Below are 18,182 nucleotides of genomic sequence, written 5' to 3'. Positions count from 1 at the left end.
AAAAACATTTCTGTGCATCTCACATGATCTGGCTGGTTAGCTGTTCCAAATTTTTGCACGATTTGAACTACGTCCAAATTTTGACTATGCCCAGTCTTCTAGCTGTGCCGGTCTTCAATACTCACAAACACATGGAAATAATCTTGGTGTTTGTCCATTTAGAAATTTATACACACGACTTGCTACTAAACACTAAACTAACTCTGTACATTTGCATGTTGATGCTTCATTAAAGTCAGTTTTGAATTGTATTATAAAGTGTGTTAAAACTTTCACTCCACTCGGATGGAAAATTGACTGTAATCATAGGTGTCCTGCAACTAACAGTTTTCATTCATTTCTATTTAAATATTTCATTTAGGTATTAGATATTTCGACAAGACTAGTTTCTAAGAGCTTCTGGTTGTTGCTGGTGTTATAGACAGACCCAGACAATCATTCTAATAAGAAATATAAATACTATACTATAATACTATTGTCATTCAAACCAGATTTACTTGGTGTTTGGTTTGAGGTAATCCCGTGACCAATATAACAATGGCAAATACATGTACGCACAGGGAGCCAAAAGTTAAATGTGCATTAAACCAGAAATACTACGATGCTGACTGTAATCTCTTTAAGGAGAAAGAAGTAGAAAATGAAAGTAAAGTGGCAACCATCAAACGTGCAAAAGAAAAGACCATATTTCAAGGGAATGAAGGAGACATTTATACAGAGAAAGGTGGAGATAGAGACTGAGGGTCAAAGCCACATGGCTGATTCAATTTCTGCCTGTCCAAATGCTATTACTTAACACCAGAAACATAGTGATTGTGTTCGAAACCAAATAGAGAGTGGAGACTGAGACAAAACTCAAGCCAGGAGAGACACAAAGAGAGACAGTGTCAAAGAAAATTGAAGAACAAATCCCCAACTGTCTGGGGGAAAATAATGCCTACACTGAGTCAATAATCTCACAGAATGATTAAAGCAAGAGAAATTAGAGAAAGCAAAAGTAGATAAGGAACAAAGTAGAAAAGAGAGTGTTCCTGCTGGATGTCAGCAGCTGTGCTCGGGCAATCACTAAGCAGCTCATTAGAGCTAATAACAGCCGTTAATCAGAGGGAGACTTAGAATAGAAGGCTCGACCAACAGTGGCCAGACCATGGGGAGAATGAAGCCGATATTAGTTAACCACCGACTCGCCAAGATCCACTCCACAGATTGCTCAATCTATAAATGGAAAAACAGGCAGATGGATAGAGGAGAGGAGAGGAGAGGAGAGGAGAGGAGAGGAGAGGAGAGGAGAGGAGAGGAGAGGAGAGGAGAGGAGAGGAGAGGAGAGGAGAGGAGAGGAGAGGAGAGGAGAGGAGAGGAGAGGAGAGGAGAGGAGAGGAGAGGAGAGGAGAGGAGAGGGAATTTTGTTGTCTCTGGTCATGCTGTAACGGAGAAATTTTTACTTAGACTTGCAGCGTATTAACAAAGCAACAAAAGTCACAGATGCTTCTTAATGTTATGTAACGTGTGAGACGGTATTGGCAGAGTAAATAAAACAAATATGTTAACAACACCTGAACATACCTAGTCTTCACCCATTTCCAGTCGCACTGTAACCCCCTGAGGTGAAGGTGCAATTGAAATACAAATGAGTATGTCATAGCACAGCATGGTAAGGCACACTGTGCCATGACTAGAGCTTTATGTCAGTGGACAAACAGCATATTGTGTAGAAGTGATGTGAGGGGAAAAATGCAAAGAAGATAAGACAGAAGATACAACATGATGCTGAAAGGGCCAAAAGCAAACTGCAGCTTACTGCAGAATATAATACCAACCTGAACATAGAGTTCAAGCAGAATATGACGATCACATTTCGATTTCAGCTTCAGAAAAAACTCTTACTTTACAAAAATGGTTTCTTGTGTCATTCTGATTTAAGTGTGTTTTCTCCCACAGAGTTCAGACTCAGTTCTACTCTGTATGAGAGATATCAGCTTCAGTCCGTGTTGTTTGTTTGTCTGTAGCTCACCCCAGCACTCTGTGCCCTGAGTGTGTGTGTGTGTGTGTGTGTCGTGTTACACTCCTGCAGGCATTTCATCACAGCTGACTGACAGTATGCTTCCATCTTCCCAGCTTTGTCCCTGGGTGCTCCACCTAGCCAGTCCATCTGCAATGCTGCACTCCCCCCCCCATACAAACAGTGACAATGCAGAGGCTGTGTGTGTATTTGTGTGTGTAAGTGGTTCCTGCTGCACACAGGCTTTCTCAGAGACATCCAGCAGAGCTCTCAGTCTCTTTCAAAGTGTGGTTCTACATATTGATGGAGCTTCTCTAATTCCCTACATTTCATACATCAGCAACACTGATGTTGTCCATCACAGCCAGTCCCTGTTATGTCCTAATAGATGTCCCAGTTGGCTTCTTCTAAAGCAATGTGTGTCAGGCAAGAGGAAGCTAGGAACTTTAGCATAACAGAGGATGGATCATAAAGACCAGTACTGACCAGCACTGACGAAATAATATACAGTACAGAAGCATCTTGTCAGTTGCCATCGAATGGAAACAGAAGTATTTAACTACTAGTACAGGCATTCATAAGTCTCCACATGCAGTAAATCATCCAGTTAAATGTACAAATTTGGCAAAGCTGAGAGCTATTAATCATTTAACTAGTCAGAACTGTGCACACTATCAGACAGTTTCTCTTCATCTGGCTCTACACACAGAAAGTGACAGAAATATTAGTATGAAGAACGCAAAAAGAACTTGTGAGAGACACTGCATACTTTCTCACCTAGACACACCTGGCCAATCACTATATAAAGCAGGTATGCTTGTCAGATTTTCAGGTCTCAAATCCTGTGATAAATGCCAAGTGAGGGCTGGCAGTTTGTAAGTCAGTCCTCCATTGTCATATTTAATTTTCTTCTGCCAAGCAATCCAGGATTTTTCTAACATAATTTTTAAAAAAGGAGCTGAACAAAGTACAATCTGGCATCTGTATATAGTGAACAAATCCCACTTGAAATTAAAAACTAAGCTAAAACTGAAACAACGCATACTGGCAATGTACTAAGTACATAATGATGGGGAGCTTCCTAGAAACACAACAGTCTTTGTGTGGCCAAAGCTGTGGTTAGCTAGAGCAATGGCAAAACACAGAAAAATCTGAAAGGAGGCATGCTGAAAATTAATCTCTCCCTTCTCAACTTGTAAAGCATGGTTTATAGCAGTGCACATCAAACTTTAAACTTTTTAAAACCAATGTAAAACGCCAAAGAAGAAACGGGTGACATAAAGCTCTTACTTCCTAAAAGCTGACTAAAATATTGTGTGTATAATTTACAAATGTGCCCATGGCAGACACCAGTTGCTCTGCATAAGCAAGTGATAAAAAGCATATTGTGCAAGGAAGCACACATTTCTCTACATTTGGGGAGGCTTTAAGTACGTTCTTTAGAAAAAGTCCCTGTCTAGGGATCTGAAGAGTCTGCATGGTTTAAAAAAGCTGGGTAAAGCACGCACACACACATCATCTTCCATAGCAGAATCAGGAGCTCCATCATTCGGGCATATTGCTCTTCTTGCTCCTCGTCCTGTCCATCTCCTCTAAAAACCTCCGTCTGCCCCTCTCTCAAAGACATGTGCCGAGTTGTGTAAATGTCTAAGGCTTCTCTTTTCAAACTCATTTTTTAGTCATTCACGAGTCTGCTATTGCTGCAATAAAACGCATTTAAATCTTAAAACATACTGAACCTAGAACATTTTCCTTCCTCCCTCCCTCAAGGGCTCTTGCTCACTAAGGACATTATCGTGCTTCTACAAGGACGACAACAAATATCTACAAAACGGTGAAAAGCACATCATGTTTTTTGAGAACCTAAGTGCACCTTGTATGTGCTAAAAACCTTTCACTTCTTTTCTTTTTTTTTCAAATATCAATGCACGACAAAGTGGTGTTTTTTGGCTTGAAGTGCAGGTTAACCAAACAACACAGTTTCATTTTGTCATTTGGCAAACTAACAGAAAGTAATTCACTTAGACGCAGCTGTTCAAATTTGCTGCCAGTGTCTGTCATTTTAGCATGAAAAACTGGCAGCCAGCAACAAATTGTGTTAAAAACCAAACCACCAAACAAACACTGACACTGTAGGTTGCACGTTGTTAGTAAAATTTATATGGGAAAACCTCACACTAAATCTATCAGCTGAAAAGCTGAAAATACAACACTAACATATTTATAGTAGTTACCACCTTGAAAGCTGATATGGCAAAGATGTTTTTTTTTTTTCCAACATTCACTCTCCTTTTGGACTTGTTTTGCTCTCCACCTGCTCCTCTGAAAGATTTGTGGGTATTTAGCTAAATGCTCAACTTTCTGACCAGTCACTAATATTGAGGATTTGTGTTTATAGAGTGGTGGATTTTTGGAGCTTGCTCACAGAAAAAAAATAAAAAATAAAAAAAGCTCTTTGCCGCAGATGGAAACATCACCACCATGCATATAAAGCACTGTGAGGCCGAGGGGGGTCTGCAGAGTCAGGTGATTATTCTACATGCGTTAACATCTGTTTATGCATGTAGAATGTTTACATCTTTCACAATAAACACTGGATTCACTGAGACAAAATTACTGATTACAACAGCTTTAAGGTTCAACTGTGGCCCTTACTTTACAGTGTTATGTAACTTAAAAAAAACATTTTTATGATTAAAAGACTAAATAAGAAAATGTGTACTAAAACATACCTGAATGTCAGTGCGAAATTTAGACATAGTGTTTGAACCAGGGTATACATGTAAAACTCCTGGTTGGGTATTTAATGAGACAAATAAATCCTATGCATGTGAAGCAGTGCTTTCATACAGTGGTGACTCATAGCAACAGAAAAGCTGTTGCTATCCACTTTCTGCCTGCTATGACAAGTACAGCTTCGAAGCAGAGGATGGTGATAGGGTACAGCAGGCCATTCATCTCTTAGTTGATAGGAGGAAGAACTGCCTGGCTCGGCTGCTTCCTGACAGCACGGGGGCACTTTCTAAGTCGGTCATTTTCCCCTTTTTGAAAATCTAGTTTTCCTGCTTTACTGATGTCCCTCTTTGTCATTCTCCATTCTCTCACTCTTTCTTACTCTTAAGGCTGCCAAGAGACACTCTGCCTGGTGTTATTGTCTACAACTCTATTTTCATTCTAGCTCTGCTTCTCCTTCACTCATTGTTGTCAAACCCTCACCTCTCTGGATTTTTCAAATACACTGCCTCATCTCTTCCCCTGTCTCCCTAACTCGTCTCCTTGTTCTCATCTCTCTTCAGAGTGGATCCATACTTAGACACTGACATGCAGATTGCATTATGGATCCACTGACCGATCAATGGCAGCTCCACATGAAAGGAGGACTGGCCCTGCTCCTTGGCCCGTCATGGCCCATCCTGGCCTTAATTAGATGACTTTTATTGTCGGCTAATGGGTGAGGCACTACACTGTGGAAGATAGGGAGGAGATAAAAGCAAAGTAATGCTTCACTTTTGAGGAACAAGCAACGATAGACTCACCAAATCAATTTCTCCTTTGACAATACAGGGACCTGCTAGATTGCTTAACAGTTCAAGTGGATCCACAGCAACTTTAGTGGTATTTTTCCTTCCAGAGTATTAAAACAGTAGATCAATAATCTCCCAATTGGAAAGTGTCAATTTCGACTAACAGTCAGGTGTTAATGAAAGCTGGTGACAGGGGAAAAGAGGGGAGCTGTTGTAAAGATGAAGTGGCTAAAACTCAAGCCAAACCAAGGCTGTTCTGAGTTTTTGGAGGAAAAAGCAAAAATGAAAAACAAAGATACTAACAAAGTGACAGGTAATAATGAAGTCAAGTAAACTAAAACAACCAAGTAAACAGAATATGTCAGAGCATTTTCTGGGCAGTAGGTTGTGGGTGTGATTTTTTTTTTTTTTACCCTACTCTATACCTATCAATGCTTAGTGTTGGCAGGCTGTGTATACAGACTACATTGTATGGGTGGTAAAGGCTTTGGGAATGAATCAATATAACATCTCACAAAGGACGGAGAAAACAAGAAACACACAACATGGAACAGAAAAGACTTGTTTAGGTGGTAGATTAAGTGGCTGCAAACAGGTCAAAATCTAAATCAGGTTCCTAACCAGTGAAGGGCTCACATCCTCAGATAGTGGCTGTCACTCAAACTCACTTTAGACTTTAAACCGCTCAAACACAACAATCACACATTTGAAGGGGAGGATTAGAAAATTAAATCTCAACATGGGCATTTTGAGAGAGAAAACACAGTGTGCATTAGTGAGTAAAAAAGGAAAACTAAGTTGCTGTTATCTCTATTTCCAAAGAAACTTTGACTCTGGGGTTGGCTGCTTTGTAAATGTATTTAGCTCTTGAGGACATAAGCCTATATTGACCTGTTTTGCTAGGTCTAAGCCACTTTCTCACATACTGCACTCCCTATTTTATAACTTTAAGGACTTTTATATATATATATGAACACGAGTCTGTAATCTTTAGTCAATGTTTTTATCATTACATTTCACGTGAAAAGGGCGACAAATTCACAGCAATGAACCAACAGAGAACTGTCTTCTCCTCACTGCTGCTCATTTTTATGTTTCCATGTGCGTTTTCCCTGTTTTGGCTCCTACACATCAGCTACGTAACCCAACTGCTGCAGCCTAATAGGGTGATTGTACAGATGACGGCTGACCCAAATGCAGAACAGACACATTTATCACAAATTACTCAGCAGTTTATCATCATTATCATGGAAGTTTTTCCCTAATGATTAACAAGATCATTTTATCACCGAGCCCTACTTCCTGCTTTCCCCATGCATTGATGAGCTGGGAGGGAGAGAGAGAGGAAAGTGGGGGTAAAAAACAAAAATAAATAAATAAATAAATGGAAAGAGAAGAGACAGAGTCAGAGGGAGCAAGGGTATAGCTCACATTTCCTACCTCCCCACAAAGGAGCAGAATTAGGCCCACACCTCAAAAATGAGCCAAACCCCTCTCTGCATCAGAAAACAAGAGCTCCTTATCCAACAACACAGCGTATCAGCGCATCGTGTAAGATGCCAGCTATGCACGTTTGAAGGTTTGTTGACTGGGTACACTATTCAAGGCTCATCAGCACATGGAGATGCAGGGAACAAAGAGCAGGGTGATGCTTTGAAGATCTGACATGAGTCTGACTCGCCCACAGAGAAAGGCAAAGAGAGAGGAGAAACAAACGCAGACAAAGGTAGGGATATAGAATGACAGAGTAAAAGAAAAGTCAGAGAAAACAAGGCATAAGACAAAACAATAAAGCAAAAGAGTGTAAGTGTAAGTGAAAAACAAAACAACATAAGAGAATCACTCCCGTAATCGTCACTGGGCAACGTAGCTAGTCAAATTGTCAAAAATGACCATCATGTTTTCTCTGAGAAAAACGTCATTTTATCCACAAAAAACCCAAATACAGAAAAATATGCAGTTTACAGTGATATGGCTAAGAAAAGTAGGAGAGCAAGAAGAGCCTCATTCAGTACTGTTGCACTTTATTACATTATACACAAAAGTGAAACAACGTAATAGTTAAGGTAAGAGTACAGAAAAAAACTCATTAGCTGTGTGTTAAAGCAGCACTAAGAATTGGAGTCCAACCTTTGCATGCTTCTCCATACTTAAATTGTGTATCGTAACTGTATATCCATGACCAGAGTCAGTCTGGGGTGTGAGAGCTGCTCCTCAGCGCATTGTGGTATCCACTTAGGTGCTCTTTTCTGAATGGCTTCAAAGAGAGCTTAATGGGCCAAAACACAAAAAAGACTAAATAAACATTGCTGGATATGTGGGGTGCAAACAGGCACGCACTTTACTGAGGGAGCACACACAAACACATACATCCAGCAGATATGTAGTGGATCTAACTGCTTAAAAAGCTGCCACAGCAGCATGGGATAATATCTAATCACGTACTGTCACTGTACTCTCTTTACTGCTGATTATCACCCACATGCACAAAGAAAAGGACAATGCTGCAACAATGCTAATTAAGAATGTGTGAGCTGGAAATACTGTTGTCATGACACCAAAATTATGACTTCGATGACAATGCCAATACCAATACATATCGTCTTTAAATTATTTACACAAACTGGCACATCTGTGGGCAGGGTGCTTTGTGAACGTGGATGTGTTGGCTCCATTGCTTTGACACATCTTTTACTGATGAGTGTCCATTGGCTTGTCCTGACTGTTGGCTACAAAAGCCAATAATTTTCACATTTCATTTTTTGCATCTCTTTTGTTTACAAGCCATAGGCGTTAGAGAACAGCACTTGTAGCCATGGCTGTTTGTTTTTTACCATGAAAGCTGCCTGAAGATTACAGAGAGAGGAGAAAAAATAAAATAAATTAATAAATAAATCAGCGACACGCCTACTGTTGCTGGAGTGAAGCAAAACCCTGTGCATGCACGCCCACAGCTCTGCCTGCTGCCGCAGAGTAATGGATATACAGCACTTGTTAATTAATCAAGTACTGATACGTATATAAAATGAGGTATTGTACCGCTTTTAACGTCAGGGTATTACAATACTAGAATCTGTACACTGTGAAACACTAAATAGAAATACCTACAAAACCAACACCCAGGTTTTTTAATTATATGAAAAAAATTTGCATTTGCAATAAAGGAAAAAAAAACGACATTCTGAAAAATAACAGTTTTATTTAATGACTATTTTTTCTGACTATTTAATTTCAATTATTTATTTAGTGCGCCTGATGTACAAATAGAATAAATAAAGTGGTTCAAAAACATAAAGAAAATACATGCAGTACATTCTGCTAATAGAAATATCATATGTTTGTATGTCATTACTGTCTATACTGTCACCTAATTAATGGAAATGGGAATAGGAATGCATTGGGGGTGGATGATACTTTTATATAAATCATCCTAACACTTCTGACAATTAAAATCATCCCGGAAAGCTCAACAGTCGTCATTTCTCTTCTAACTGCTTAGAGTCTGTCTGTGTTTTATATCTGACAGAATGTGTTTATACTGTCAAAAGAAGGAAGTGTGAGAATAAAATAAAACATTCATCTGTGTAAATGTGGCATAACATAAACGCACACAGCAGGCGGGATCTGGAGTGAACAGTGTAGTGAGCACGAACGAGCACGCACACGCCTACACGTGTCATGCTCTCTCACACACATACCGTATATACACACATACGCAGTCTAATCCTACGTATTAACCGGAATGCTTTGATAAATAGAGCACGATTAAACAGAAATTGAGACTGCAGTGTATCTCTAAATGAAAAGGAAACAGATGGCAGAAAAGAGAGGGGAACAGAGGGTACAGAGATGTAGGAGTTCGTTGGCCAGAAAGTTGTGAAAAGAGAGACTGTCTCAAGGGTCCAAGGGTTGATTCTCTGTGACCTGTGCTGATGAACCAGTAAGTAAACCCTGAGTCTTGCCAGCTTTAAAAAATGCCAGTCTACACTGCGGAGAACAGCACTTCCAGTAAAGGGGCAGCAAAAGAAATGAATGATTATCTACACCGTATCACACAAAAGCTTAGACAGTTTTAAAGTTAAAGTGAAAAGGAAAAAAAAGAGAGGCCAGAGGGCACTCACCGATGTACTCAAAGACGTAGACTACGAAGAATGGCGTGACCAGGTCGTTGATGCCTTGCACGTATCCGCTGGCTGGATGGCGAATGGCCCAAATAAACAGGATTCGCTCAAAAATCTTTCGCACACACACACACAAACACACACACACGCACAAAGGCAAAGAGTCAAAAACCAAAAAAAGAATTTATATTTCTAAACAATTTAAAATGATATCAAACTAAAAAGCAATAAGTCCCTACGTAAGTAAAACTAAATTAAAGTAATGTTTAGTAAGAAATAACTTTTACAATTAACCCTGGGGAGTTGTAAAGTTTTGTGCTTATCAAATGATGCATTAACTGGCTTATTCCTCACACAAATGACATGTAAATAACACACTAACTTTCACATTCACTGACAGTTATTCTCTAAAAGCCAATTATGCCAGCAAATGTCAAAATATGAAATATTAGCCTATCAGAGTTACAGATTTCAACCATAAAAGGTACATTTTAGAAAGAGAGTGAGGTGTGGGCAGTAGAAAATCAACAGGACAATCTGAGGCATGCCAAGCTGGTGGAGAGGAAAGCATTTCAACTGGCACAACATTGCTTCCTATGGGAGTCTGGCTGCAACACTTCAAATCTGGATATTGATTTTTGATTTAATATTAATTTGTATTTGTCAGTATGGATTGCCAATAAGCTGATAACAGACAATGAATTTTCTTTAACCTGATCTCCTTTATATGGATTAGAGGAATAATATCAAAAGTGTCCTGGGGAGCTTATCTCACTTGCAACAAAGCAATGTGTTTACACTAACACACTTTGAATTTAGTTAATACACTGAGTGACCGCTGGTGGTAATAACACACAAAAAGTCATAGTAATGTGTCATAGTAATTAAGGATAGTATGACCTCAAGGAATGTAAATACTACTATGTTTTGTCTACAGAGAAACTGGTTGGATTGATTAGTTACCTTTAATCCCATATATAGTGGCACGTATGTGAACCCCTTGGAATTAACTGGTTTTCTGCATTAATTTGACATAAAACGTGATCTGACTTTCAACAATAGATAAACACAGTGTGCTTAAGCTGATAACACACAAACAACTCTAAATTCATGTGTTTTTATTGAAGAACTTGCTTTCAAATTAAAACCAGTTAATTCCAAGGGGTTCACATACTTTTTCTTCGCATTGTATTTTAGCAGCTCAGGACCTTGAGCCTTTTTAGTATAGACTTTGAACAAACAACTACCTTAGAAAACTCTGGTCTGAAGATAACATTACTTCAGTTAAGGTACAAAGTTTAGCTTTTTTTTGTTTTGTTTTGTTTTGTGTACAATAGTGGGTGTTTTCCTGGCCTCCTTGCTGTTAGTGTATGCTGTTAAGTATTTTAAGATAAACTGTTGTGAAGAGCAAACCATGAAAATGCCTGCTGCTTATTTCCAGTTAGGTTAGGCCTATCAGCCCAAATTCACATTTATACCAGCAAAATCTGCAGTGATGATTCTGGATATTGCAGAAAGGTCTAAATCTGAGATGAACCTTTTATTTGCTCTCTCTCACCACAGAGCAGCATCTCACTCTTAAGTTCTTTAGCTCTGTTTTTTTTTTTTGCACAAAAAGCTTGCTTTGAACTTTGTTCTATGCTTTGGTGTTTGGTCTCCTCCCTCCTCTCCTCTTTTATCCACTCAGTTTGTCTCTGTCTCTTCCCCTCTGAGTCTGTCTCCTCCTCCCTCTCTCCGTCTCTCCACTTCAATATTTTGCAAGGCAAACGCTTCCATCTTCGTTATGGGTAGCTGTTTAATGCTGTCACCCCCAGTGAATTAGAGAAGGCTTGATGCTCAGCTTGTTTTTCTGGTGCACAAATGAATTCCCACTTTCTTTCCCACACCTAGCTGTACCACACCCATTGAGTGCTTTCTCATTTTTTGGGGATGTCATGTTTCTGTCATTTTCTAAATAACCTCATAGCTCATTGTTTTATGAGGGGAAAAAAACCACAATCATGACATTTTTTTGTGAGCTGTGTGTGAAAATGCTGTCATTTTCATTTAAAACAATGCAGTCAATGTTAAGACAGTCAGAATGGTAAGGTGCAACCCTCGCCTGCTTTTCCCTGCACTTTCTCCTCAAACCACCTTCAACTGCATCCATATCTATTTTTTCTTTATCAAAGCTCCATCCATCAAACAAGAAGAGGTCCTGGTTCTAGCAGGGGCAGTGGGTAATGGGACTTTCTTTTCATGCAACCTCAAAAACTGACATGTATATTTCACACTGGCATATACACACAAACCCCTGGACATACACACCGTCCGCCCTGCACACACCTACTTCAGCATAGGACAAGAATCCCACCATGGTGTGTTCATGTGAGGTAGGATTTGTATGTGCTTGAAAATGAAACACAAACCCAAAGACTAAATTGACGCAAATTCTGTTAATCTCTCATAATGCGATGCATCTCTAGGACAGGAAATAAGCTTTCCTGTGTCTCCTGTGTCAAAATGTTACAGCTTCAGGTCATTAGTTTCAACCCCGCAAGACAATGATAAGGGTAATCTCATGAGGTAGAAAGGAAATTAATACAAGAATCTATGGCAAGTCAAAGTATTTCTCATTGACATCACACTCACAAAATGGAAAAGCTAAAAGATGTGCTTCAGGCTTAAAGGATGAGCCCTCTCTGAAAAAGATCAATCTCTTAAATACCTACGTAGTAATTTATCAGAAGTTATACATATGAGTGTGTGTACACATTTTTTTCCTGTGTAACACCTGGATTTCCCTATTACGGGATCAGTGTGTCAGTTGTCTAATCTCATGTAATCTCATCACTTAAATGTTTGAAATTCTTGATAGGACAGACACCAGGGTCTGATAAACCCAGTTCTTTTAGAATGAAATTACAATTTGATGCAAAATTGCTGGAGGCAAAAAAAAAAAAAAAAAATTCATGTCAGGAACTTCTCATTTCAGATTATCAACATCTTGTGAAGACTGCATTGAAAACTCCATCACTTAGATACCACATAAGAAATCACTGCAGAATTGCTTCAATATGCTTCTCTCCCTGAAATTGAAGACTAAATCTCGCTGAGCCGCATGGGGAGAGCTACCGAGACAAACAAGTGAATGAAATGAAGCAGAGGTGATTTTCAGGTGACACCGCAGCAACTATAACCATATAGAAAAAGGTTCTTTGGAGTCTGTTGCATACCAAAATATATGAAGTGCACGCTGCTTGAATATTTCAGCACACGCTGGTGGCTTTTGTTTTGCACAAAAAGAAGTGAGAGCTGTGTGGGGATAAGACGATGACATAGGTTGTGTGACAGGGGGAAACGAGATATGTGGGGGAAAATGTAATAATATATTCAGTACAGCAGTACTACATACTATACATAGATCTGCAGGTAGAAAAGAGGCAACCTCCTCATCTGATGTTTTGCCCCACTCAAGGCCTGAACTGTAACCTGTACAAGATATGGCCAATAGGAGGTGATGTTGCCTGGGGCACCGTGTTTGTGTATAAATGTATGTTTTTGTACATCTCATAGAATCTATACATTGACACGTTTGCATGTCTCTTCATTGTCCCAACCTTTTTGGTTATACACTAACACCTATGTGTTAGTGCATGCATGCATGAATAGTCCCAGCCACCTCATTAGCCTGCACCGCTTTATGGGATTTGTCTCTATGTTTTCATTCCTGCACTTCTCATGCCAATTGTTCCATGTATGACAGGACCTCACTGAAGCACTGTAATGATGAGATCAGCTTAACCCATAGATATGCATGGCATCTAGTCTATTTTCTGTGTTAAGTTACATTGGGAAGCTCCACTGATGGTCCCTCAGGCCTGCTGAACAAACTTCCTACACACATGCTTAAGTATATTTATTAAAGAGAAACAAAAGTGACCACATTTACATTTTAAGTATTTCAGTAATGCTGTTATCCAAAGCAAGGTACATTAGGAGTTAATAGTTAAGCATTCTGGAAATGCGTGCCTTGCTGTATGTTTTCCTAATGTGCCCTAACTACTGCTGATAGTTATTGTTTTATCAAACCTAGGGCTTAGGAGATTTTTAACATAATTAGTTCCTATATCCCCTACAACACAGTACCCAAGTGCAGCAAGAAATGCTTTGTGCAATAGCGCTAACAAAGCAGAAAAAGGATAAGACTGCTAAACATGCAGAGCGAAAAGTGTATGTGGATCATATCACATGCATGACTGCAGGTATGATTTAAATCTTCTGTATATGTTCTTCATTTCTGTGTGCACACCCATGCTAGAACATGCAGTGGGATGAAGAAAGGGTTTTCCCCATCTCAAACTTCTCAGAAAAAAAAAAAAAAAAAAAAAAAAAATCCAATCTTGGCTCAAGAATATTTTTTATGCAATACATTGAGTTTTATGATCATATAATTCAACACACCCACTGATACCATTTACTCACTATATACAGTCATTTATTCTGCATCTGATTCTAATTTTATTTTGAGCATTTTGTGGTCTCTTACTTGGATTCAACCTGCCAGTTAATGCTACTAGCCAAATTTGCACAAAATCACAGGGGAAAACCCTGCTTGGTCAGGTGTTGTGTGTGCAGCGGGGGAGTGGGGGTCTCACCTCTTGAACAGAAGCTTGTTGAAAGAGAGGAATAAGGGGATTAGTTCTCGGTATGTCAATGTGAATCTGGAGAGAGAGAAAGAGAGAAAAAAGACAAACACTGAAGCAACGGGCAGGTTAGCACAGATCTGGCCATCACAGACAGTGACAGACAGAGAGAGCAACAGTTAGTGGATTTGTGTATTTGATTGAAGGGAAACAGGCTTTTCAGTGGTCTGAAATGGATAGCAACAGTGGTCTCGTGTGTATGTGTGTGTGTTAATGCACGTCAACCTGTCTGTGTTTTTATGTGTTTTGCGAGTACGTTTTTGACTGTGTTTTTCTGTGTGTTAGACCACGTTTACACCATTTCAGAGTGTCTACACTGCAGATGAACAATACGACAGGCGGACAGATTCGTCACAAGGGAGCCAGACGAATGCAGGACAGCAGCTGGAGCCAAGCCAACTGAAATAGTCCAGACGGGACAGGCGGACTGTTTACGAGTGTGTGGCTTGTTACTGATAGGGCGGGGATTGACTTGCATCCACAGTCCGATCTTCTCTGTCCACCTTACCTCTGTCACCTTTGGCTCCAGCACCAAAAAGTCAGGATTCATCCTAGGAATATCTATGTGGATCTAACAGCAACATGGGAGAGAAGAATTATTAGACAGACACATGCACACACACTCATAGGCACACAAATAGCCTCATGAGTAGTCCTGTTTCTGGCCAGTTGTAAGATTTCCTCATATTTTAAGAAAGTTCTAAATCTGGGACAGAACCATAGTAACACTTAAAGGCAAATGCTGATGTTTTTCAGCTTGGGTCTAATAAAAACACATCAAATGTGCTTCAGACGAGCTATGTTTTTGTAATGACTCAAATGACACTGAGCAAGGTGATTGTCTGTAAACTTGTATTACTGATCCCACTGAGAATCAACACTTCTTTTTGCAACTTTCAGCAGAATTCAGTTCATTTGTTTGGGCTCTGACAGATATGACTGAGTTCAAATGGTTTTTGAAACTGAAGGTATCTAACCTCAGCCCATAAGATTGCATGATAAGCTTGCAATGTAAATTAATGACTGGTTAAGATTACAAATGACACCATGGACAGAAAAAAAATTAAATATGTTAATGTTTTTTTGATTCTTCTGGACAATCACAAATTTTAGCCACAAGAACAAGATAGTTCTTTAACATCACAAATATTTACTGTTCTTTGTGTGTTTTGGAGTCTTCCTGTGCCTTGGTGCCAACACTTTTCAATTCAATTTTAAGATAAATGAATTGTTCAGAACACACATCACTGTCCTTCACCCAGCAAGCTACCACATAATTCATTTTTATCTTCTGATATTTTAAAAAAGCCAGATTTTTTAAAAAAGACTTCCTCTTAGAATGAGACAAAATAGCACCAGAACTTCAGAACTTCCTGCAGTGCAAACTATACCAGTATGCATATCTTTACTGACAAGCTGATTGGGCAAGTTACCAACAACATGAATATATAAAGCAATATATAAAAGAGACAGACACTAGAATAAACTAATGTCAGATAGATTCAGTATGGATGACATAAACACATACAAAGACAAACACAAGACACATATATGTAAATACATCTTCCGCCACTTAAACACTGGCAAAATATATGTAAGCCCACTATTATGTGACACTTGAGTGAGTGCCATAGCAGAAAATGTACAAAAACACAAAATCTCACACGGACAAAAAAAAAAAAAACCCTTCCATAGAAATCACTGCTCACTCCATCAACACAAACAGTGTTGGAACAAGCAGAATTTGGCAGAAAAAGAGGAAAAGGATTCAAGACACGATCCAGACAATCATCAAAACAAAGTATGCCAGTTTTCTGGCACAGTGCAGAGGAGATCAATGGGAAATTGGACAGAATATGAAAAATGTGTGTTTTTGCTATCGATGGTCCACTTTGATGTTTCTTATCGGCCTGAAAGGAATGGGAAGTAGCTGAGTTTTAAAATCAGAAAGTATGTGAGGGGAGAGAGAGAAATATAAACAGACAGGGAGTGAGAGTAAAAGTAAGATCTTATTTTCAAAGCCAAAGAGAAGTGTTCATTTAAGCAGCTTCCTGAGGCTTGTGTCTACTCAGTGAACAGAGCTCGACCACGCTGCCTCCTTGTCAACACAGAGACACACACAGACAGACAACAGTCCTATGAGTATGTGAGGGAGACAGAGAAAAGGACACAAGGAAGGAAACATATAAAAGCAATTTCACCAGACAACTGGTTCCAGCGATCCTTTCTATAGGGCCCAATCCTGTCAAAACACTCTTTATCACACACATATGCACATAAACAGAATTCTGTCATGAATTTGTGCTGACGGAACACATTAGTGACAATAGGCTGTTAATGTAACTGGAGTAAAATTGTTTTATAGTACTTCAAGTTTGTGGATTCAGAAGAAAGGATCAAAAACACAAATTGTACCATTAATGTGTGTGTATGTGTGTGTGTGTGTGTGTGTGTGTGTGTGTGTGTGTGTGCGCGCACACATAACAGTATGCATATCTACCTGTCTGTATGTGTCTTGATGGTGCTCATCATTGCGGGAGTCGTAGTATTGCTGGATGAAGCCGAAATATTCCTGTCTCTTCCTCTGGAGGACGCTCTCTCTCCTCTCTGCGTTAGCGGGCAGATAACCCTGAGACAGAATGAGAAGAATACAAAGAGAGAGAGAAAGTCAGACAAAAAAGTGAGTAAATTCAGTCTTAGAAGCTCACACTGGGAGAAAAAAAAAAATAATACTAATAATACTCAGTCTGAACTATTTTCAATTTAAAATACACATTTACTGTTTTAGTTTCCACTCTATATAACCTGTCATTTGTTGACAGATTTTGTTACCTTTGGACAAAGCCAGGCTAGCTGTCTAAATAACAAAATAAGCATTACTTTCTAAGATATTGATCTATTTATAATATGAGATAGCGATAAAATCTGTATTCTTTAGAATTGAAAAAACATCAATTAGCAATTTAAAACCTAAAATTTGCATTATATTGACTTTTGTGTGCATTGCATATGCTTTATCATTGACCTGGAAATGTTCAAATTAAAAATTAAATAATGACATGAAATAATTTCCTTTTCTACAACAAAATAATATATAAATTAAACATTTGCAAATAATTTAATCACAGCACTGATACTATTACAGGCCTATAAAAGCTTCAACAAGTAACTTCTAACAGTCTATAAGTTAATACACTTTCACAACACGTGAATACAGATGTGCATAGGTACTCATTAATTCAGTTTTGACAATGCACAATAACGATGTTGTAGGAACAGTATAGCAATTAATGTTCTCTGTCCACCTTATTTATTTGTCAGCATATACTAATAAATGAGACTTTATATCAAAATCTATACCTTAGTCACTTCGCTAAGTTCAATCACAAAGAAAACTCAGGGATCATATAGTCTTTAAATGACACACTTCACTTTACAAAGGCAACTTTCAGCTTTTTGCAGTGCACTCAAGCTTATGCAACAAGGAGCAAGTCAACTCCAAACTGAACAACAAATTGTAATTCTATTAAAAGCGAGAGCTGGGACAAGATGCTTTTAAAATATTCACCAAGTTCAAATCTTCAAAACACACTCATTCACTGCTGGCCCTGAAAACTTGCCCCCATCAACAACAATTTGATGATCTAACACTTAACCTAAAAAAGTTCCTCAGTGTGTCTGAAATGTTTTTGACTAACTTGGGTAGACTAAGTAAAAAGACTGAAACCTGATGCCTGATGTGACCCCTTGTATTCATGACATTATTGCTGGGGAAGTGGACATTATGGCGAATATATCAAGAACAGAAGCATCAAATTTGCTTTAACTCAGAAGAGGGGATATTAAAAACAAA

The 18,182-nt window shown here is 38.9% G+C and overlaps 1 protein-coding gene across 3 annotated transcripts in view; it reads right to left on the bottom strand.

Moving 5' to 3' along the window:
* Nucleotides 1–18,182, bottom strand: part of tbc1d22a (TBC1 domain family, member 22a) — a 104,913-nt gene that overhangs the window by 58,740 nt on the left and 27,991 nt on the right. The window contains exons 7-10 of one of the 3 annotated variants that reach the window (XM_026326469.1): nt 16,830–16,958; nt 14,838–14,900; nt 14,282–14,347; nt 9,645–9,759 (exon numbers count right to left, since the gene is read on the bottom strand). In XM_026326469.1, coding sequence (XP_026182254.1) covers nt 9,645–9,759; nt 14,282–14,347; nt 14,838–14,900; nt 16,830–16,958 — 373 coding nt within the window. The remainder of the gene's footprint in view (nt 1–9,644; nt 9,760–14,281; nt 14,348–14,837; nt 14,901–16,829; nt 16,959–18,182) is intronic. The other 2 variants (XM_026326471.1, XM_026326470.1) reach the window with 2 other exon arrangements.

The sequence above is a fragment of the Mastacembelus armatus genome, chromosome 23 (assembly GCF_900324485.2).
Source record: "Mastacembelus armatus chromosome 23, fMasArm1.2, whole genome shotgun sequence".
NCBI lineage: Eukaryota > Metazoa > Chordata > Actinopteri > Synbranchiformes > Mastacembelidae > Mastacembelus > Mastacembelus armatus.
The sequence above is the reverse complement of the archived record's forward strand: the minus strand, read 5'-3'. Positions and strand labels throughout refer to the sequence as shown.